This window comes from Cornus florida, unplaced genomic scaffold, assembly GCF_030987335.1.
Source record: "Cornus florida cultivar Cherokee Brave unplaced genomic scaffold, ASM3098733v1 CherokeeBrave_3.0.0_Hap2_Chr11, whole genome shotgun sequence".
Taxonomy (NCBI): Eukaryota; Viridiplantae; Streptophyta; class Magnoliopsida; order Cornales; family Cornaceae; genus Cornus; species Cornus florida.
The window spans coordinates 102,399,818-102,422,375 of record NW_026775581.1 but is presented as its reverse complement, the minus strand read 5'-3'; the positions used below and the strand labels follow the sequence as shown (position 1 = coordinate 102,422,375).

Sequence of the window (22,558 nt, the reverse complement as noted above, 5' to 3'; positions counted from 1 at the left end):
GAGGTATGAGTGGATAGACGTGTAGCCTGTAAGGGTATCCTGCGAGAGAGTGAGTTGCGAGTTAATGGAGAAAATGAGTTGAGTTTTATGAAGTGGACATTGAACATAATAGGGTGTCTCATAATAAAAAGGCATATTGTAATACAGGTTGTAAGTGGACATTGAACACAATAGTTTATTGTTGTGCATTATTATTGTCATTGTTATAATTACGGAAAAGTCCAACCAGTTGCACTCTTTGTGTTTGGTCCCATTGTCTCAATCATGAAGTTACGTTTAGTCCGATCGGTCTCACTTTCTTCGTTCGTGTTATTGTAATTTTCACATTTTCTTCTGCACCTCCAACAGTTTAACTATTTGGATTAAAGTCATTAGTGAATTCAGGTTGGACTGACTTCGATTTTTTAACAATTGTTATTTTTTTTTCTTATTAAAATCTAATACTCTGTATTTAATAAAGGTGAGTGTGCATGATGTGTTAGTAGATACTAAAAAGAAAAGATGATAAAATAAAATTTATAATTATAAGCATTTTTTATATCTAGAAAAAGTACATAACCCTTATATTTTATTTTATATATTCTTGTATGTGCCATTAACTCTAAAATAACTCATAGATTTATTATATATATTATGTATGTAAATACAAATTCATGAGCTTGAACATTTATATAACAAAAGCCTAATATATATAGAGATAGGGGAAAGATTTTCAACTTAGATTGTTCCTTTAGCCTTCTCTGAAGGAATAGTGCTACACAAATATGAAGGTTTTCCAATGAAATGCCATCAAATGTTGTTGTTGTTGTTTAATTTATTTATTTAAAGGTAAGTACTCACACACGCTTCACAATAGCTATAACATGTTTTGCAACTTATAGATTAGATTTTAATTTGAATTTTGTCAATTTAATTTGATAAATGTATTGGACATTTAATTCTATAATTTACAGAGTATCAACAATTTGAATTTCATAAATTGTTAACTAAAAAAATTATATATGAATTTAGGCCTAGTTTGTTTTAACGTAAAATATTTTTTTCGAAAAATAATTTTTTTTTTCTTCAGGTAATATATTTTATTTTATTTTTTGATATTAAGGTGTAGGTCGATGTTGAGGTCGAGTCGATCAGGTAGCAGTGGCGAAACCACATTGGGACCAATGGGGGTAGTTGTTGTCCCCAACTGGAATTTTTAGTTAGTTATATTTTGTATATATAAATTTTGATAATTTTGAAATTGCCCCCACTAAAATTTAAAAAATTCACAAAAGGCTTTTAAAAAAGTCAAAATTTAAAAAAGCCCCTCATTTTCTAACTTATTTGTCTAACAAAAATTTTAAATTTGAAAAACACCCATGTCTTTTTCTGATTTCATAAAAATTTTAACCATCAAAATTCAAAAAAGATCCCTTCTTTTCACAAAAAAATTTTAGTTAAAAATTTCGTATAACATTATTGTCAATATTTGCCCCCATTCAAGTAGATTTTTGGCTCCGCCATTGTCAGGTGAGGCGTGTAAAATAGCTTGTTGAAAATTGATAAATAAGTTATTTTTATTATATTTTAATATATATTTTTTCTTCGTAAATATTTTACGAAAACTAAACACCAGAAAACATAAAAAATATTTTCTAAAAAATATTTTACGTTAAAACAAATAGAGCCTTAGTGATATATTTCTTTCAAGGTAATTAAAATAAAAAATCATAATCGAAGTTTTCAAATTATAGCTAGACATTGTACTTGCACTTGTTACAAATGTCTCTTCTAGTGATGGAAGATGCCAACCAAAGTCCTTGTCTTTGTTGTACAATTAAGCATTTGTCCGAGAATTTAAACCTAATAAATTTAGAAATAAATAAGATATAAAGTACATAATTACTATTAGAGTATTGATTCTTTTAGATATTGGAGAGGGTCCTCTACTCCATTTAGAGTAGAGGTTGCATCAACAATGATGAGATTGGATTTTCATATTCTCATTCGCCAATTCAATCTCCACTTTTGATGAATTATAGGTAGAAATAGTAAAATAGTTTGCCTCGAAGGACAACCATCACCCTCTACTAAAAATAGTTTTAGAGACTGTTTAATAGTTTTGAGTTCAGACCGGAAAGGTCATAGTCCAATTTATAATTCAAAAATACTAATTTACCCTTATAGTTTTTGTTATATACAAAATTTTCCTTATTGTTACAAGAATGTTAATTTTTATTTATTAATTTGATATATATATATATATATATATATAGTATCCTGATTATTAATTTGATATTTGAAAGAATGTTTTATACTAAATATGAGCGGAAAAACTAAAAAAATAATTGAGTTGGAAATTAAATGGGACAGGTTAACTTAAACGGGTGCAAGACTGCAAGAGGTTGTTTGCTAGATGGTTTTGAATAAATACAAGGTGAAAAAACTGTAACAAGTTGGGGATCGAAAAATAGGATTAGCTCTAAACCTGCCTGTTGCCATTTTTAATTATTGGATCCTCTCCAATTAGAGAGGATCCAAGTCCTAATTATGCTCGTGAGTTACATGGCCGTTATGGTGTTTAGATGTGTCTTCTTCTTTTCTTTTCTTTTTTTTTTTTCTTTTTTAGCGAAAACATTATTTGAGAAAAAAGGAAAAAAAAGAAGAAGAAAGAAATAACAAGGGTTGGTCTGTGATAATACAAGAAATTTGAGCATAGCTCTGTAATTTTTTCAATCCTAAGAAAAGTTTCTGTAATTACAGAAAAGCTCAGAAAAATGTAAGCGAAAGAAATTGGGCCGAAGGATTATATAATTCCTGGTTTTGTTTATCTTGATCCCAATTCCCTCGAACTAGGTAACATTTTCCCAAACAATCGAGCACTCCAAATCATATATGTACAAACACAGACACACATATACATATATGTGCCTGTGTATATATATGGAGAGAGAGTAATGGCGATGGAGACACGGGAAGAAGGAAGAGCTTGGGCAGAGAAAACAGTGTTACGAGCAGAATGATCCCTTCGAGAAACGAAGAGGACATTAATCGTGCGAACCCAAATGAGTCTATGATTAAGTGTTGTTACTACCGAATCCGTACAATTTATCTACTTTATCATCAAAAAGGAAATTAAGAAAAAGGACATCTTTGAAATATCTTTCGGAGCACAGCACAATTTCCGAATTTCATGTGTACCCAACCAAGAGAACCACCCAAAAGTCTATTCTCACATGGAATTTTCAATTCATTCTTATTACTGGTTCAATTTAATGCATATGTGCAAATATAGGTGTGTATATATATATACGCACATACTACTTCTTAATTCTTATAATCATCATTTGTTTAATCAATACTATTCATATACGCACACGCTTTGACACGCCTGGGATTTCTAGCTCTGTTTTTATTTTTATTTTCTTCTTTTCGGGTTTTGTTTTTTCCGATTTGTTTTTGTTTCTAAAAACAGTTTGTCAAAAGCAGATTTAATTATAGCCTCTATCTTTCTTTACTTTTTTTTTCTTTTTTTCTTTCTTTCTTTTTTTCTTTGTTTCAATGTTTTTGTTTGTGTTGACCCTGTGATAGTTGGATGTGTGGTAATGTGTTTGTCACTGCACCAAAGCTGACACACCGTATTTTTTCTAACAAGTGAGAATATTTATTTATAATTTTGTGTTTTGATATAGCGGTGGATAGAGGGTCGAGATAAATAGATAGAGATTCTTATTAGGCACGATTTTTTAAAGTTGGAAATTTTATTGGGTGGGTGATTTTTAAGGGCCTAGGGTTCACATTCTTACTTTACTCTCAATATTCGGTGCCTTGTTTTTGAGGGATTTGAAGCTGCGGACTAACAAGGGTCGTCGATCTTTCCTGATTTCTTCATCTGGGTTGTTGAGATTCCATGATTTTCTCATCTGGGTCGGTGAGTTTTTCTGGTTTTAATCATCTGGGGTGTTGAATTTTGTTGGGTTTTCTTTTCTGTTTTGTTGATTTTTACATGTTTCTATAAGGGTTTGGGGAAATTTCTTGATTTGGGCTGTTTGTGAGTATAATTTTAGGGTTCGTTTTTGTTTCGCCCCTTTCGATTCCTAAACTGGTCGGAAGATTAGTGTTTTTGGTTTTCAGTTTGGTCTTCCCAAGTGGGTTCTTCATTGTGAGTTAGGGTTTGGGTTGTCTGGATTCTCGTGGTGGGAGGTGTGGTGATTGGTTTGGATGTTGGCTTTGTGCAAGGGATTCTGATTCTTTCTCCAAGGCAGACTGTGTTTTGGAGAAGATGGTTTTGACCTTGAACTCAGGGTTCGGATCGGGTTGGCGTAATCTGAACCATATTTTATGCAGATTTTATGCTCAACTTTGGAGATTTTAAGTCAGTGGCTCTCTTGTAGAAGGAAGTTAGTTTATTTTCCTCTTCAACACTTGTGGAATCGCATGTAAAGGATGTACCATACTCAAGGAGCTTCAAAACACAATTGTGGTCTCCTTGCGGTTTTAGGGGGGAGACCTTCTGGAAAAGAACAAAAGCAAGATCCCCCAGTAGATCGGCCGCTATATCCCTTTCCAGAGATTGTTTCCTCGGGTCGTTTGGAGGTGCAAATTAACACCTAATTGCATCATTTTGTTATGAAATATATTTCCTTAGATGTCACTTTGTTCTGAGGTTTATGAGCTAATGGTGTTTCTATGATGAGTTTTAAACTATTCTTTTAATTCGTTGAATGCAGGTTCAGACTCTGAACAATCCAAGCATAGAAGAGTTCCATAAAGTTCTTGATTCATTTCAACCAAATTTTGTGTATTTGCAAGGAGAACAGCTTCCAAATGATGAAGTTGGATCTCTGGTGTGGGGAGGTGTTGACTTATCTACTACTGAAGCCATATCCGGGCTTTTTGGTTCCACATTGCCAAATACTGTATGTGACTTATACCTTCTACTTGTTTTTGTGAAGTGGCTTTTTTATATATGACTTGATGTTCTTCTGTCTGCAATTCTTTTATGCTTCCCATGCACTTGTTATTTTTTTCCACTTTGGTGGAGAGGGGGTTGTTAGTCCGCATTTTATCTAAAGAATTTTATTCTTGTGAGTTGGTAGTTGAATTTGTTTTTTGATAAGTAAGTTGATAGTTGCATTTTAACTGCATTTTTGCCTACGTTTTTTATTTTTTGGTGATCCACTGTTTGAAAATTAACTTTATGCTTCGAGTGTGTGTGTGTGTGTATAGATTATGTGATCTCTTGTACTTGAAGATTCAATTGTTCTTCGTTCGTAATGGGAGCAGCATGGATCTTTAAGGAATGTGCTTCTTGTTTCAGGTGGTCTCGGTGTATGCAAGTAATCCGAGTAAAAGTGGGGTGGTGTGATAGTCAGGGGGGTTGTTGGTGTGCACTTTGTGGCTGTATATATAGGCTTTCAAAGAGCTTTCTTTTTATTTTGGTTTGCCTCTTGGTTGCAAAAAGCTGAGTTGGTGACTGTAAGAGGGTTATTGATGTGCATCTTTTTTCCTTAATTTAGGATGTCGATTGGGGGAGCTTTCTTGAGAGAAGGTATGGGGGATGTAGGACTTATTATAGATTTAACGACGTTACTCTTCATCTCTAGAATTGTTTAGCAATTCTTTTCTGGTAACTAGCACAAGTAGATGGACTTGAATTATCATGTTGGGAAAAAAATGACGTGAACTCCTTTTGAAATGGGTTGTTTATGAATTAGTACCTTTATTTTATGAATCAAGCTCTCATGGGTAGTGGATTGGATGCTTGCAGCCAAACCAATGCAACGCTTTTTACTTTAAATTACGGGATTTCAAAATAGTTTGGTTTTCTTATGAGGCGAGAGGTCCTTTCGATGGAATGATGTGCTAATAATCTTAAAGGGGCTTGAGAATTTTGGTGTGGGGCCCGTCTTCATGCTCTTTATATGGTTATGTTTTTGTATTTACTATTTATTCAATGTAGCGTCTACAAGGGTGTGTGATATTATTTTGGTTTAATGGGGATTATCTATCGTTGAAAATGAGTTCCCTTGCTGTGCATCTTTTGTCCCTTACTTTAGGTTTTCTTGCTGCTGCACTTGTCTGGGAGGGGTGGGGAGCAGTACAATGGATAGAAGACATAGCTCCCTCTCAAGAATACTTTAGCTATTCTTCCTACTTACGTATCTTCCTTTTTTTGTTTCTTCTTATTTTAGCATGACTAGTTGGGACATATATCATTTAGTGAACTAAAACGTGGTGTGAATTCCTTTTGAATAAGTAGTGTTTGAATTAGACCTTTTTGTATTATGAATGGTTCTGTGGATGACATGGGTACCGTGAAGGGAATGGAAGAGTCCATATAACAGGTAGTGTTATTTGGTGGAGGGGGTAATAGATAGTGGAATATGAGGTTTGTTAGATCAAATAATGATAGGGAACTTTAACCAGCAATGGAACTTCTCGAGAGACTTTATTTGATATCTCTACGGAAGAGGGGGGTCCATCTGACTAGGAAAAGGAACCAAATAATGGGTTTTGATGCTTGGTTTGTTTGGGGTTCCCTGGGTTATGCCTCGTTCTGCTAGAGGGTTGATCGAGGCTTGGAGAGGTTTCTCAGTCGGGGCTCTCATTCGGGATGCTTGGAGGGCTACTCCGCTTTGTATTTGGTGGTGCATTTGGCTGGAGAGAAACCGGAGATTTTTCGATGGAAAGGAAAAGCCTGTTTCTATGCTTAAGTTCTCAATTATTTTCACTCTTTTTTGTTGGGTTTCAGGGAGAGATTATAAATCTATTGAGGAGATTGTTTTTTTTTGGGCCTCTTTGAAGGTTTGAGGCGTTTTCTGGCCTTTGTATTTCTTTGGGACCCGCTCCCCTTTTGAGCGTTTTTATAATATTTTACTTATCAAAAAAAAAATAATGGGTTTTTTTTTTTTTTTTTTTTGGGTAAAATCCTTTTATGAGTAAATCTTATCTTCCTAAAGCATGAGAGGGGACCAGAGATCCCTGATGAAGCTGTTTGGGGCTGTTTTGTTTCATCGGAAATGGGCTTTCCTGTAGGAATGATGGTTTTCTTTGAATGGCTAAATTCTTGGGTTGTAGACAGGGTGATTCCAAAATTGTTATCTGTGTGTACAAAAGCTTTGAAAAAGTTCTGGTCTTCTTTTTGGAGTTTATTAGGTGCTTCTTAGAGGTGCTCATAAAATTCTTTGGGATGGTTTTCAAGGCTACTTCAAGAAGTATATCGTTTGGAAGACACCTCCCTTTTCTCTGCGCGTGTGTTGGAAAAGTGGAATAGGTGGGTTTTTGAATAAAAAAAGAACTATCTCTTCTCAAAGCTTAGTGCTGTTTTTCTTGAAAATGCGATAATGTGGGGGTGAGGAGTAAATGAGATTTTAAATATTTCCTTTTTCTATTACTTTGGGGTTATGTTCCTTTGTTTTGCAGTTACGTTTTCCTTTCTTGGGCCTTTGTCCTTGATTCCTTGCATATTTTCATGGTACTTGGCCGCTGTCCTTTATGATATTGAATCACCCTTCAGAGATGACTTATTAGAGAAACTGTAATGGAGAAAAAGATGCTCCCCAAGTCTTTTTTGCGATAATTGTTATTTTTAACATTAGAGAGTTGAGATACTTTTATGATGGGGGAAGACAATGAAAATGGGGAAAGTGGAAGTCATATAGATGTTACAGGTTATAGATAATTGGAATATTGGATGGACTCATTAAAAGTTGTATAGATTTTCTGTTTCACTAAACCTATTTCACAACTCTGCAGTAGTCCTGTACTCATTTTTCTTCACAGCTCTAGTGTAGTCCCGTTGTCAATTTTTTATTTTTTTTTATCTCTGCCCCACACCTCCCTAATGTTGAAAATTTGGGATGTTGCATGGTTATATTCTGTTTGATCTAATTCAGTTCAAATGCTTATGAAGGTTTATCTGGAGGTCTCAAATGGAGAAAAGTTGGCAGAGGTGCTTCATTCTAAGGTAACAGACGATAGGAGTTCACCATAAAGAATTTTGAATTTGGATAAAGTTTATATAATTTGAGAACCAGAAACTTGCATATCTAACATTCTGATGAATTTTCTTTTATGAATGGTCAATTAATCAGTATGTTCACCGTTGCAGGGAATTCCTTATGTGATATATTGGAAGAATGCATTTTCATGTTATGCTGCCTGTCATTTTCGCCAGGCGATATTTTCAGTGGTACAGAGGTATATTATGATTTACATGAAGAGACATATGTATAGAAGGCCTCTAATTTCGTGTCATGGAATGTTATGCTGCTTTACTCTTCTTAGTTTTTCAGCTAAAATATCTCTCTGATGATAAAATATGTCAATTCGTAACTTATTCATACATTATGGAGGCTACACCATACTTTGACCTCTCTCTCATGGTTCTCACTCTCTAATTGTGTGTATTGGTGGGTTGGGGGAGGGATGTCTTGGTTTAGAACTATTTAAATTTTAAAATATATAAATTATAGAAATATTATAAGATGCTGTAGAAACAGAAATGGGGCTGATTTTCTGGTAGCCCTACCTGTGATCTGGTGCACATTCTAGACCCTGTTTTGGGGCTTGTTAGCCTCTCTGTTTATCATCCCCACAAGAATAAACAGTTCAATTTGTGCATCACGAAGATCAAGTTTTGGCATTGTGTTATGCCGTTATGGTGATTCAAGTGTAGAAGATCGTGTAATAAGTTGTTTCCTGAGTGTAAATGATCAAAGCAAGGACCCCATTTCGTTAAAGTGGGTCAAATTAATGAGCCACTCGACACTTGTTTAAGCCTTTAAGGCATGCGTAGGGTACTTTTTCTGTCTGGCTGTCTAGCAACCTTGTGTATGGGAATAGTAAACCAAATTTATTGTCTGATGTTATTGTCTTTGTTAATTGCAGTTCATATAGCCATACTTGGGATGTTTTCCAACTTGCGCATGCATCGTTTAAGCTATACTGTGTACAAAACAACCTTGTCCTTCCTGCTAGCAGCGTGAAAGTTAATGGTAAGCTGGGTCCACGACTTCTTGGTGACCCTCCAAAGATCGAGGTTCCTCCACCTGAGGTAGATGCAGGAGATGATGAGACAAACTCTTCTGATACTCTTCCTGCCATAAAGATTTATGATGATGATATGAGCATGAGATTTCTTGTTTGTGGAGTCACACGCACTTTGGTAAGTGACAACGAATTTATATTTTTCGGTTTATCTGTTAGGTCATTCTTTAAAGAAATTTTTAGTTCATAGGGTGGTTTGCTTATGGGCTAACTTATTTTCAGGATGCATGCTTACTAGGATCCTTGGAAGATGGTCTCAATGCCCTCTTGAACATTGAAGTAAGTATGATTTTTAATTATCTATCTTCAAGCTACTAAAACTTGCCTTTCCAATTTTTTATTTTTTATTATTTTTTTAAATCCCAAAAGACAACAAATGGGAAGGGCAACCTCTTGCAAGCTCTGATGCCAAAATTGATGTAGAACATAGTTGTAAAAGGGTAATAGAAAGGGGTATGTCTTAGGGTTCTAATAAGGCAAAAAGACAGTTGGGGCTATCCTGAGCTATGCACATTATCCATGAAGAATAATTAGGGACTGACTGTGATAATTTTGGGTGCTTTCTAATCCTATTTTATTATCTGTTCTCCAACAATACTAGTTTAATTATTGTTCAAGTGTTCATTTTCTCCTCTCTCTTCTTTGTGCTGTTTCAGATGCGAGGGAGTAAACTTCATAACCGGGTTAGGTATTTCTCTGTCTTGAACCTTTTGATGCATGTACATCCATACATATATTGGGGTTTTTTTTTGGATAAATTGTTTCTGATGTGTGAGGGGGATTCTCATAATTTTGCTAGTTCACTTGGAACTTCTATTGTTCTTGTTCCATATCTGTCAATTGAGTGTATAATTTAAACTATACTATGGCATCAGTTGATGTGGAAAAAAGATGCTTGTAACCTGCATGCATGAAAACTGATGTATATATGTAAGTTCCATATGTTCAAATTTATCATATATATATATATATATTTTATTTTATTTTAAAATTTTTGATTTTGAACATAAAATTTTATCAGTCCTGTGAATTCCATGTACCTGACTATTCTTCTAATATATTTTTTTAAGTGTATCCCTGACCTGCACTGATGTCCATATAAGTTTTCATTAATGCCATTATTATGTGGTTCAGTGCCCTTCCACCACCTCTTCAGGCAGGGACATTTTCTCGTGGTGTTGTGACCATGCGATGCGATTTATCAACCTGTAGTTCTTCCCACATCTCACTTCTGGTGTCGGGAAGTGCACAAACTTGTTTTGATGATCAGGTAATTATAAAGAGAGTTTATTTTTATCTATTTATTTATTTTTGTTTCTGGAGAGGGGGGTTACCATGGTATGGGGTTTTCTGAACCTTTGGTTATGTGATCTGTTAATTTTCAGCTCCTGGAGAATCATATAAAGAGTGAAGTTATTGAGAATAGCCATCTAGTTCATGCACTGCCTAACAGTGAAGAACATAGACCGCCTTTGTCCCAACCTAGGAGATCTGCTTCAATAGCTTGTGGGGCAACAGTATTTGAAGTTTGCATGAAGGTCCCTACATGGGCCTCACAGGTACTTAACTTTAGCTTATATTCTTGTCATTTCCTTTTGCTCCATTTCCTGCAAGAAATTTTTTCTGGGTACTTGTTCTTTGGTTGTTCATTGTAATTCCTATGGGAATTAATCTCTTTTTTGAGTCAAGTGTGAAAATAATTAGGGTAAATTACATTGACACCCCCTCAGGTTAAGTCAAATCTCACATAAATGGACATTTTGGTTTTAACTTTCACTCACATTTGAAAGAGTTGATAAGCATTTCACTCACACCCCAAAAGTCACTTTTCAGTTGTGCTAGAGTACTTTTTACATATAAAATAACACTATCCTTTTGACCTTATGTTGACTTTGTTTCATGTATAAAATGACTTAATTATCCCAAAAAACTCATTTAAATGACCAAAATATCCTAAAATTTATCCTCTCTTCTTCTCTCACTAAGTATATATAAAATATGGGGAGATTTTTTTGGGACAAAAAACTTAATCTGCCACCTCATTGAAAATATGGACAATTATGTAATTTCAAGATAAAAGAGATCAGACCCGGGAACGTTATTCTCTCTCTTGTTCTCATCATCTCTTCTTCTCTCAAGCCGCCACTCTTTTTTCTTTCTATTTCTCACATCTTCTCTCCAATTGCTGTGACCTCCACTGACTTGAACCCCGTCACCGCCACCACAGCCATTTCCAGTTATACTCCTCTCATCGTCACCATTACTGGACAAACTTCGTCTACACTATTCTGGAACCATCCTCTCCATCGCCGCCGTGAGATGTTTTTTCATGTTCAAGAATCGGATCTCATTTCTTCTGATTTGATTCGATTAATTCAATTGATGTTTGGATTCTATTAAAACAGTGAGTGTTTTGTTTGTATGATTTTGTATTTTCAATGAAATTCTTCAGTTTATTTGGTGTCAATTTGGTGGTGGTGGAGGTTGTGGGGTGGGAATTGTGGCGGTGGTTGTGGGGGCGATGATGGTGGTGGTGGTTGCAGGGTGGCGTTGCTGCTATTATTCTCCATCTTGTTTATTTTCAGAACATTCTACAGCTATGGTCATGTTAAAAATAGATTATTAGGAATGAAATTCTATTGTAATGGAAGACTGTTTACCCAAAAAAAATTCTATTGTAATTGAAGACTTCATCTTACTTGAAGTAGATTATGATTTTTTTTTTTTTTTTCATTTTTTCATTTTATATATATTTTAAAGTGAAAGAGCTTAAATATTGGGCTTTATTGTATAGCTACAGCATGGGTGTGCCTAGTCCTAATGCCATAGAATTGTCTTGGGAATCTTCATGTTGTCTTGCCTTATGTATTTGGTTATACTACCTGTGAAGATAATACAAAAAATTGCAATCTTAATTGATTTATAATCTTTTCGGGTTATTGAGGCTGTTGTTCAACTAGATGATTTATGCAATGTTTGTGTAAATAGATGAGAGAGGAGACAGAAAGAGAGAGTGATTTGGTGTGTGGTTTTGTATATTAAATAGGGGCATTTTTGTCGTTTAAGATTACAGATATTTGGTATTAAAAAAATGGGGTAAATGGGTCAATTCGCATGTGTCAGAGTCCAAAAAGTAATTTGAGGTGTAATTGAAAATTAAAACCAAAATGTCCATCTAGGTGAAATTTCATCTAACCTCCTCAGGGGGTGTCAGTGTAATTTGCCCAAATAATTATAGTTTAGTGACTTTGAAAATGATTCAGAATATTAGATAAATCAAATAGCGCATTAAGTGCAACATAATTATGGTTTTAAGTGCCAAAATGTTATTATATGTTTTTGTTTGCTTTGGGATGAGCGGGTGGGGTGGGGTGGAGGAACCTTGATGGTCTCTTGCTTGCCAGGTGGCAAAAACTTGGGCTGTCAAGTGTGCGAACAAGGGCAGCTTTTTTGTGCTGTCACTGCACCATGGATTGATTGGAGTCATTGGACCAACACTAGGTGATATTAGATTAAATATGTTGAATTTGGTAGCGTGTATTTTTAATGGTGATTATGGACTGTTATGGAGGCCACGAGGTGCTTAATGCTTTGAGGTAGATGTCGATTGTGATACCGCTTTTGAGGTTCATACCTTGTAAATTAAATATGTTGGATTCAGTAGGGTGTATATATTTTAAGAACAATACTTGTCTACTCACCGGTGAGTAGGAAGTTCATGCTTACCAGTGGAATAAAAGTAATGTGACAAGTGTTCATAAAATAGAAAATAATAAAAAAAAAAAAAAAAAAATTTGAATGTTTATTGAGTCAACCCAAAAGGATGCAAATCAAATCTTAGTCTCTCTCTCTCCCTCTCTTTCTCTCTCTCAAACTACTTCGCTAAAACCCTAATCTACTAATACCGGATGTTTGGACTTTTATCTTTCATGATTTAATGTGCAATCCTTATATATACTTCTCAATTGTTTTTATTTATAGTACGCTCAATTACATAAAATCTGGTTCACATGGTTTGATACATTATTTGTTGATTGCATGATACATTGTTATTGTTTATTTCTGGTCTTCTTTTTCTTTTGGCGGAAAACAAATATCATTACATTTATAGTTATTCTTTCTATTCATCATCCAGAACTTTGTTTATATCTTTTAATATTATTTTATTTAAGTTATTCTTTCTATTCATCATCTAGGACTTTGTTTGTATCTTGTAATATTATTTTATTTAAGAATTTTAGCTTAAAATATTTTTTTTCGACAAGATCCCATTCTCATTCACTCCCTGGACATAAAGAGTAGCGTGAGAGGGGGAAAAGAGTTAGATTTGGATCATATTGGGTTTAATCCGGATAACCTCTCAAAGTTATTAATATTTATTATTTTCTATTTTAGAGAAGTAAGTATGAACTTTCTGCTCACCGGTGAGTAGGCAAGTATAGTCCTATTTTTAATGGGTGATTTGGACTGTGTTATGGAAGGCAGGAGGTGCTTATGCTTTGAGGTGAATGTTGACTACTTGGTCAGAGATACTGCTTTTGATGTACAAGTTTAAAGTTTTGGCCTGTTCTTTCCGTATTATTTATGTGTGTATATTGAACTTATCTTCAAAACACATTCTCTATAAACCACCATAATCTCTATAATTTACTTCGAGTTTTGACCTTGTTCTTTTTTTATTTAAAGGTTTAGTTGACTTGAATGATTCATTCTCTGATTTTTCTGTACAATTGACCTGTGCCTTTTAAGGTTTTAAGGCAGCTAGCACCAGATGTTTCTTATCGAAGTCTAGTTGCACTTGGCATTGCCAGCGTTCAAGGATTAGCTGTTGCTTCATTTGAAAAAGATGATGCGGACCGTCTTCTATTCTTTTGTACAAAGCAGGGAAAAGATGACCATGTAAAGAATTTTAATTTCAGTAGACCTCCTATCTGGTTGAGACCCCCTGCTCCTAGTAGAAAGAGGTCTGAACCATGCCAAGAAACAAGCCTCAGCTCTCATCATGGTTTGTTTTCTGGAAACCTAAGTACTGTCAAGAAAGAAGGCCAAGTGGATAAGGAAACTGTACTGAAGAATGGAGCTGCAATTCCCTTAGTACCTGTTAGACAGAAATTAAAGGTTGCTGCAATGAGGCCCATTCCTCATGTTCGTCATCAGAAAATGCTGCCGTTTGCTGGAATTTCTGAGGCTGATGGGCATGATGGAGGTCAAGTGAAGGCTAATTTGTTAGTTGTTCCTTCCACAAAACACAGTTCTGTAGGATCAAATCCTGTTGCCCATCGGAAATCATTCTCAAGCTCATCTCAGGCTAAGCAAATAATTTCCTTGAATCCTTTACCTCTGAAGAAACATGGTTGTGGTCGAAGCCCAATACACGTTTGCTCTGAGGTGAGTTTATTATATTTCTTCTCAGTTAACGTATGCCTTTAAATTATAATTTGACTTTTGGACTCTTTATACTAGAAGGTAAGGTGACCTATCATCTACCAAAAGAAGACTTACCTGTTAAAAAAGACCTACCAAGAACACTTTTGTGGTGAAAATAAATATCATGTCGGGAGAGGCGTACAAGGAATCTGTTGAATGCTGAACATTTGGAACATTTATTTGGGCTTTAAGGTTGCTTGATAAAAACCATATCATAAAGTTTATCTACGAAACTAATGCAATAAGATTATTGTTATCATCTTACCAACATGGTTTTAACTTTTAACTGTTTGAAGTAGCACCATTACTTGTATAGACTGTTGTTTTGTGTAGGCTCACATATAATAGCAGTAGAGCATCACTAATAGCAAAGTGCGGACAATGAATGTAAAAGACTAAGATAATTCCTTTCTACACTATTTGAAGTTTTTTATTTTTTATTTCCAATTATTTAATCAACCAAGTCATGTGATATTATAAATGGCATAGTTTCTTCTGAAGATGAGCCTGATCTGACAATAAGCGAAGACTTCAAAAATAGCCTTGTGTTTTATGTATTGGGAATGAAGATAGTTGCCAATATAATACAAATATTTATAGTGACCTTACTAATTTCCAGGTGCTAAGAAATGTGTATGACTGCAGTCACATATGAGTACTTTCCAAACCTATGGAGAACACACGATAATTGATTATATTCTCTAGGCGGAGTTCTGTAGGTCAAGTTTTAGAGTGTTTTGACCTTCATCTATTGATATTCTACATAATTTGAAAATTCTAAAATTGTATTGTTGATTTCTTGCAAGTTTGCTCCATAAACATGCAAAGAGAAATGGGCTTAAGTTGCTAGGAAGACGGGGTTGGTAAATATGGGTTGAAGCAGTGATTTGAAACATTGTCTGTTTTCTACTTGTCATTTGGCTATATAAATACAGAACCATCACAGATACTGATACGTATTGGTATTAGTTCTGCATTGAGGCCTTTGAACATGTGGGAACTGGTGCCCTTTTTGGTTTGTTCCTCATATATTCCCACTTGTTAAAATTAATCCTGTGCATTGTATCGGATTGTGAAGATATGATGGATCTATCTTTTGCCCTAGAAATTTTGATTTTAGGTTACAGTATTTTGGCTTTTCTCTCAATCTTGTTTTCTTGCAGGAGGAATTTCTGAAGGATGTGATGCAATTTCTAATCCTTCGAGGGCATACCCGTCTCATCCCGCAAGGTGGGCTTGCTGAGTTCCCAGACGCCATACTCAATGCAAAACGTCTTGACCTGTTCAACTTGTATAGAGAGGTGATTTTCCTTGTGCCATTTTGGTTATTAGCAGTTTTGGCTTTGAGAAACTGTGACTGGGGAGTTGATCTGAAATTGTTTGTTTCTCTCTTCAAAATTATAAATATGGAAGACGTTAAAAAATTATTGTTACTCAAAAGTTGGAGCATTTCTTAGGTGGTTTCACGAGGCGGCTTTCATGTTGGCAATGGCATCAACTGGAAAGGACAGGTTTTCTCAAAGATGAGGAATCACACGGTGACCAATAGAATGACTGTATGTCTATAACCTTGCTTGTTGGTTATTTATTTTGAATTCTTAGATAATCAATGCTGTAAAATTTTTAGTATCATGTGAGGTAAACCAGGGAGGTCAATCTGAATGCTCAGGTTTGGCTGGGATTCTCATATCTCTGCGTCCCTACCAGCCTAAGCCAATAACTTACAACTCATGATTTAATTCAATGTTGTTTATAATTTTATCTAAATTGATTTACAAAAACTTTCTGATAAAAAGATTAAAATAGAAAAGAAAATTTATATGAATGTAGTAAACATAAGAAATAGATATTGATCCAGCACCACGAGTTTGGGTTTTTATTTGATTAGTTGCTTTGCTTTTTAAACAACTTGAGTCTTTATCTGTTGGTTAAAAGCCTACTGTTACATGAGCTTTACTAATTACCCAACTTTAAACTTGAATGTCAATTTTAGTTATGAAGAATTGTAGGTTAATATGAATAACATGCTCTGATATGCGGCTGTAGTCATACTCATTAGTTTCTATGGCAATGACTGTCAAGTGAGCTTTATTTTTTATATTATTTAGTGTTTCATATGGTCAAATGTTGACTTCTACTATTGAAATGGAAATCAATAAATTGGATTTCATATGGTGGTTTGAACCAGGGTGTTGGGAATACACTTAAAAGACATTATGAAACTTACCTTCTGGAATACGAATTGGCTCATGATGATGTAGATGGGGAATGCTGCTTGTTGTGTCACAGGTTTCTACTTCCCTCATTTTCTCTGCTGAATTTATAAAATGCAAACATATTTGATCATTGTTTGGTAACAATGTGTGTTTCAAACATTCACCAGTAGCGCAGCAGGGGACTGGGTGAACTGTGGCATATGTGGTGAGTGGGCCCATTTCGGCTGCGACAGAAGGCAGGGTCTTGGTGCCTTCAAGGTATGGCAAAACTTCCGAAGCTCTTTTGATCCCAAAATTGATATAATGTCCCAGCTTTTGAAAAGAGAAGAATTATGTTGATTTACGTGTATTGCAAACAAAACATCAAGTACTATTGTGATTCAAAATTGCAGGATTATGCAAAAACTGATGGACTAGAGTACATTTGCCCGCAATGCAGCGTTTCAAATTTCAAGAAGAAAATGCAGAAAACTGCAAATGGATATTCTTGAGGCTCGACAGTCTCACGACCATTCTGATTGGTGTTTCCTTGGCCTCTGTTTAAATTTATCTTTCTATTGGTCTTATATTTTCTCTCCTTTTATGCACGAGAAAATCTGGAAATGTGTTTTAGAGATAGGTCTGCACGTATTATTAGATTTTAGCCATTGTTTTACATCCAGGATGGTTCAGGACAAAAAAAAAAGGTTTGGATACTCGAGTACAGGTGAAGAAAGAAATGGAGAAAGGGAAGGAAGGAAGCCTACAGTTTGCAGGCATAAAGTCAGGTCACAGAAAGGGAAGGATTGGGGGTGGGTGAGGGATATGGGGAGTTTTGTGAGCCCATTGTTCTGAGAGGGTTATGTAATATGTATATCTAGTTCCCTTTTCTCCATCATAACAACGTTTTTGTAGCTGTTGTAGCTTTATGAAAATAATTTTAATGGGAGTTTTAGAATTGTTCCAATTTACATTATCTTGTACAGACATTATGGTTCCGTTTGTTTGGACTTAAATTATTTATTTATTTTTTGGTGCTTGATTGTCATAAAAAAATATTAAAATTTAACAAAAATAATTTATCCATCAATTTTCGGCACGTTATTTTATATATTCTACTTTATGGACTTGACCTCGATCTAAACTTTTACTAACGACTGACAAAGTAAAAATAAAAAAATATTTTTTGTTGAAACAAATGGAGCCTATATTACTCTAGGCATAAAAAATGAGTCATTATAAATTCATATTTCTTTTAAGAAATGAGAAGCGAAAAAAAGCTTGACTATGCAGTAATTGAGAGATTTAACTGCAAGTCTCCCGGCATATGGTACCAAATGTCCTTGGGTGGCATTTACGCTTTCGATTTAGAATAGGAAAAAATTTAATACAAAATTTTAACTAAACTTTCTTTAATCTTTATTTTAAGGAGTCAATTCAGTACTTCCAAACTGAGTCACATAAAGCGTGAGTCGGAGCAATAGCGAATTCAAAAGTTGGAGCGGGAGAGCGGCATAATTAAGTTATAAATAGTAAGAATGTGAGTCAGTGGGCGTTCGGAGCGTGAGAACAACATTTGTTGAAAAAGATTGCGGCATAATTAAGTTATAAATAGTAAGAATTTGAGTCAGTGGGCGTTCGGAGCGTGAGAACAACATTCGTTGAAAAAGATTGTGTGATTTAGCTCTGAAACATAATAAGAAATTAATTGTTTGGATGATGGAGGGTGCATTGTGACTAATCAAATGCCCAAAAGGCCCGCCGCGGGGGGGTGGGGCAGGGGGGTTTGTAGTTTGGCAATTTCTTGTTAATTTGGGTTGGTGTCAGGCTACCATAAAAATTAGGTCTTTATTTAGTTTGGAAATTTCTTGTTAATTTGGGTTGGTGTCAGGTTACCATAAAAATTAGAAAAAAGTGAACAATACTTCGGGAATATCCTAACCAATACAGTCAGTGTTTTTTTCTTATGTTGTGTAAATTTAGGGAAATCAATACAGTCGTGGTTAGGGAATCCGAAAAGAAAAGATCAATTAAATGTTGACTAGCTGCTATAATAATAAATAATGGAACTGTATAATTTTGGTCGAGTTTGGGTTTCTCAGATCAAATAGCACATTTTGGTTCATGTGTCGAGACCAAAATTTTGAGTTGTAAAAATGATTATGCAAACATACAATAATTGGGTAGGATTTTTTATTTTTTCAAAATTGGGTAGGTTTTAAGTTCCAAATAAAACAAAAAATACAATAAAATAAAATAATAATAATCCACCTTTTCAGTCTCCTAGCCCAAAAAGGCAGTTTGGAGCCCACGCAAAGTGGGCCCCATTTCAAATCGCGTCACTCGCATATTTTATGCAAAATAAAACCCTAGGTCCCTAGCAACACTTCTCAATTTATAAGAAACCCTAATTTCTTAAGGCGCATATATATACACACACACACACACACACGCACAGCCACACGCATAGCCACACGCATAAGCTAAAAGAAGTCTCTACAGTTTTCTCGATGGGGAAGACTAGGGCTAGCAATTTGGAACCAAGAATTTTGCGTCTTTTTGAACTAGGCGATGCCCGTAACATGCAAATAGCTTATAACAAAGACACAAACGAAATTCTGTTTCTTACACCTATAGAAGATGATCAACCAGAAGAAGAAGAAGAAATTCAGCAAGAACAGGTTCGTCGGAAACGTACAAGTTCTACTTCAGAAGATGAAGATATGCAGCAAGAAGAGGCTCATCAGAGATGTACAAATTCAGACGACGAAGATGTAGAATTCCAATTGGCTCTTTTTTACTCAATAGCAAGTTCTCAAGAACCTGAAATTCAAAACGAGAAGAAGAAGGGTGTTATGAGGCCTTGTTCAATCACTTATGGAGATTTCCGAACTTTTTCGCCGGAGACCGAGGAGAAAGGTGATTCTTCTCACACTGTGTGTGTTATCTGCAACGAAGTGCAGCCGAGTATCCTGAGCAAAAGATGCAGCCACGGCTATTGCAGGGAATGTTTCGGGTTTTATATTGTGAAGAAGATTCAAGGAACCAGCACTGGAATCGTCAGGTGCCCGGTGAACAAGTGTAAGACTCTGTTTGAGGAGAAGCATTGGCGCCAACTCATACCCAAAGAAGTGTTGGAGCGATGGGAGAATGCTGCTTTGGAGGCCTCGGTTCTCGCGTCGCCGGAGTATATCCTGTGCCCTTTCAAGGACTGTTGGGAGGTGTTTGTGGATGACGGGAAGGGGTTCGTGATAAGGGCGTGTCCCAAGTGCTGGAGGCTGTTCTGTGCACGGTGCAATGCTCCATGGCATGAACGGATGTCTTGTTCGTTGTTTCGGTTATTGAGGAAATCTCCAAAACTTAGAAGACTACTCTTAGAGGAGGCAGAAGAGATGAAAAAATATATATAAGGAACAATACTATGTGGTGGTTTTACGCATATACTTGGGATATCAAATTAATTTTAATTTTTGAATGTTTATGCTGATGAAATTGACAATTTTACTTTGAATAATTGTTTGATATTGATAAAGAATGTTAGTAGTAGTATTCAAAATTGTTTGATAATTATTCTGAGTCATTGTACATTTGAGTATGAATTAATAAGCTTGCTTTTTGTAGATATTGTTAATTTGGGCAAACCTTGTAGCCTTAATTCCTATCAGAATCGTAGCCATTTTTATTTTAGGTTTAGTTAAAAAGTTTGGGCACAGAATTACCCTGAGGTTGAAATCATCTTGGCCCCAAGATCAATGATGTACCAGCATCCAGCTGACAATTAAGTTTTGACCAAATTGGTAGGATGGGAACCTTGTCGCATTTGAAATAGAAGGCCTATGATTGCAAGTAATTTTATGTTTTATTGATTATACACATACACGTGTATGTATATAGGGGTGGAGCCAATTAAGGCCGGGAGGGCTTGGCTCTAACTTACTATATATATATATATATATATATATATACATATTTTTGTTATATACATATTTTATGGAGTAAAGTGCAAAAAAAACCCGTTAAATCCCCGGCCTAATAATTTTGCATATAACCCCCGAACTAACTATTTTGTTGCAATTAACTCAGTCCAGTAATCAGCCGGTGAAGAAGCACATGATAGATAAAGTGACAAACTAAATTTCTTTAAATGACCATATAACCCTTTATAAAGCTAAAAGACCACAATGCCCTTCTTAGTACATTAAATCCCAAATAGGCCAGAACCCTATACTCATTCTTCATAATCAAATCTGATCTCTTTCCATAAATTCCTCATTCGTGGCTAGGTGGAAACTGAATTCCGTGGCACTATCTTCCTCGATCAAATCCCAAATAGGTCAGAACCCATAAAGCGGGTGAGCCCGGCTGGATTGAATCGGCTGTCGGCGAATAAGGGAGGGCTAGGCTGTGGAGAAATCAGCCGGTGGAGACGATGGCAGAGAGCTCGGATGGTAGAGCTCTGACCGGCGAGGTTGGTGGAGAAGGACGACATGCAAGAATTGGCCGGCTGTGGAGAGCTTGGCTATTAGCTCGGCCGTGGAGAGCTTGGGGTGGTGAGCTGCGGGCTGTGATGGTGAACTCGCGGTGGCTAGCTAGGCTTTGATGGTGTCGGCTGTGATGGAGATGGCGGCAAGCTCGGAATGGGGAGGTCGGGGGATCAGGCGATCGAAGCTTGGCGGTGCTCGGAACACGGCTGGTGGAGACGACTGGTTCGGGACGACAGCGAATCAGCGACTAAAGAAGTCGCGATTCCGGTGATGGGCGCGCTGTTATGAAGAAGCTCGGCCGTGATTGGGTTTAATGGCGGCCGGCTGGATTGAAAGGCTGTGAGCTCACGGTTCACGGCGTGATGGCACGCTGAGTTACACTAAAGCTCTTCCTTCTTTCTCGGTTGAGCACGCAATAGCTCTTACATCACACACAGCAACTGGATGGTAAACGAGCTTGCTTAATACAGATTTTCCTCAAACAATAGGATGCTTCAACAAAGGCCGAGAGGGAGAGGGAGAGGGCCGGAGATGGAGGTTAGGGGATTTCCATGCGAGCACATTACAACCAATTGGTCGGAGTTGTCACATTGGGTGTAACCAAACAATGTAGTTTTATATAGGGGTAAAATTGTCTTTCACTATTTTCGTTATAACCAATTGGCCGAAGATGTCACATTGGGGTTAATAGCAAAAATTCAATAATTCAAGGGGCAAATTGTACTTCAAGGGGGTTAATTGCAAATGCCAATACTTTAAAGGTTTTTTTTTTTTTTGCATTTTACCCTATTTTATATGGCAATTTTGAATAATGCCCCTCTAAATTTTTTTTATTCCTCTAATTTCTTTTTGAAAAAAAAAAAAGGTTTACACATATCCCCCTATTCAAATTACTTCATATTTTTTTTCCTTTTCTAATTTTTCTTTCTTTTATCAAAATTTTTCTTTCTTCACTTATAATGTATGACCTATAATGGTTATTTCTCTTCTTATTCTTTTTATTTTTCTTGTACTTATTTAAATCAATAAAAATAAGAATACCCATTAAAGACTGTTGTGATTTGTTTCTTATATTTGTCAAAGTATTTATTTTTTACACTACTTGTTTAGCATATTATTTTAAATTTTTTTTTTTCTTGTTTCCCTTTTAATTAATTTAGAAAAGTTATATTTATTATAGTTGTTGAATTTTTTTTTTCTCCAATAAGTGCACTGTGCCCCTGAAATAAAATTCTGACTCTGCTCATGTATATAGAGAAACTTAATTTCGCTTATTAAATACTCCTATGTAATGACAGGAATATACTAAAATAAAATACTTTTTCTTTTGTGAAAGACTTTTCTCCTTTTTAAGAGGGAGCTTTTTAGTAGAGGGCCCTCAGGGTCTAAAAATCCCACTAGAATTGTTTGTTCATGTTGGGC

The 22,558-nt window shown here is 35.6% G+C and overlaps 2 protein-coding genes across 3 annotated transcripts; both read left to right on the top strand.

Moving 5' to 3' along the window:
* The first annotated feature begins 2,824 nt into the window (after nucleotides 1-2,824).
* On the top strand, nucleotides 2,825-17,623 carry LOC132285692 (AT-rich interactive domain-containing protein 4). 2 transcript variants are annotated; one of them, XM_059787882.1, is made up of 16 exons: nucleotides 2,825-3,910; nucleotides 4,327-4,575; nucleotides 4,710-4,898; nucleotides 7,895-7,948; nucleotides 8,093-8,181; nucleotides 8,872-9,148; nucleotides 9,253-9,309; nucleotides 9,687-9,718; nucleotides 10,165-10,300; nucleotides 10,416-10,589; nucleotides 13,780-14,418; nucleotides 15,621-15,758; nucleotides 15,915-16,013; nucleotides 16,646-16,746; nucleotides 16,841-16,931; nucleotides 17,066-17,623. In XM_059787882.1, the coding sequence occupies exons 2-16, from the start codon at nucleotides 4,426-4,428 to the stop codon at nucleotides 17,162-17,164; spliced, it is 2,325 nt and encodes a 774-aa protein (XP_059643865.1). In that variant the 5' UTR covers nucleotides 2,825-3,910; nucleotides 4,327-4,425; the 3' UTR covers nucleotides 17,165-17,623. The 2 variants fall into 2 exon arrangements, with proteins under 2 accessions (XP_059643865.1, XP_059643866.1); XM_059787883.1 differs by lacking the exon at nucleotides 4,327-4,575 and having other exon boundaries at nucleotides 2,826-3,910.
* Nucleotides 17,624-19,162: 1,539 nt separating this feature from the next.
* Nucleotides 19,163-20,062, top strand: LOC132281718 (uncharacterized). Its single transcript, XM_059783393.1, has one exon. The coding sequence runs from the start codon at nucleotides 19,163-19,165 to the stop codon at nucleotides 20,060-20,062; it is 900 nt and encodes a 299-aa protein (XP_059639376.1).
* Nucleotides 20,063-22,558: the final 2,496 nt, after the last annotated feature.

Coding starts and splice junctions, on each gene's coding strand:
- LOC132285692 (XM_059787882.1), top strand. CDS start 4,426: ATGTACCATACTCAAGGAGCTTCAAAACACAATTGTGGTCTCCTTGCG. Junction 9,719..10,164: donor AAACTTCATAACCGGGTTAG/GTATTTCTCTGT, acceptor TATGTGGTTCAG/TGCCCTTCCACCACCTCTTC. Junction 10,301..10,415: donor AAACTTGTTTTGATGATCAG/GTAATTATAAAG, acceptor GTTAATTTTCAG/CTCCTGGAGAATCATATAAA.
- LOC132281718 (XM_059783393.1), top strand. CDS start 19,163: ATGGGGAAGACTAGGGCTAGCAATTTGGAACCAAGAATTTTGCGTCTT.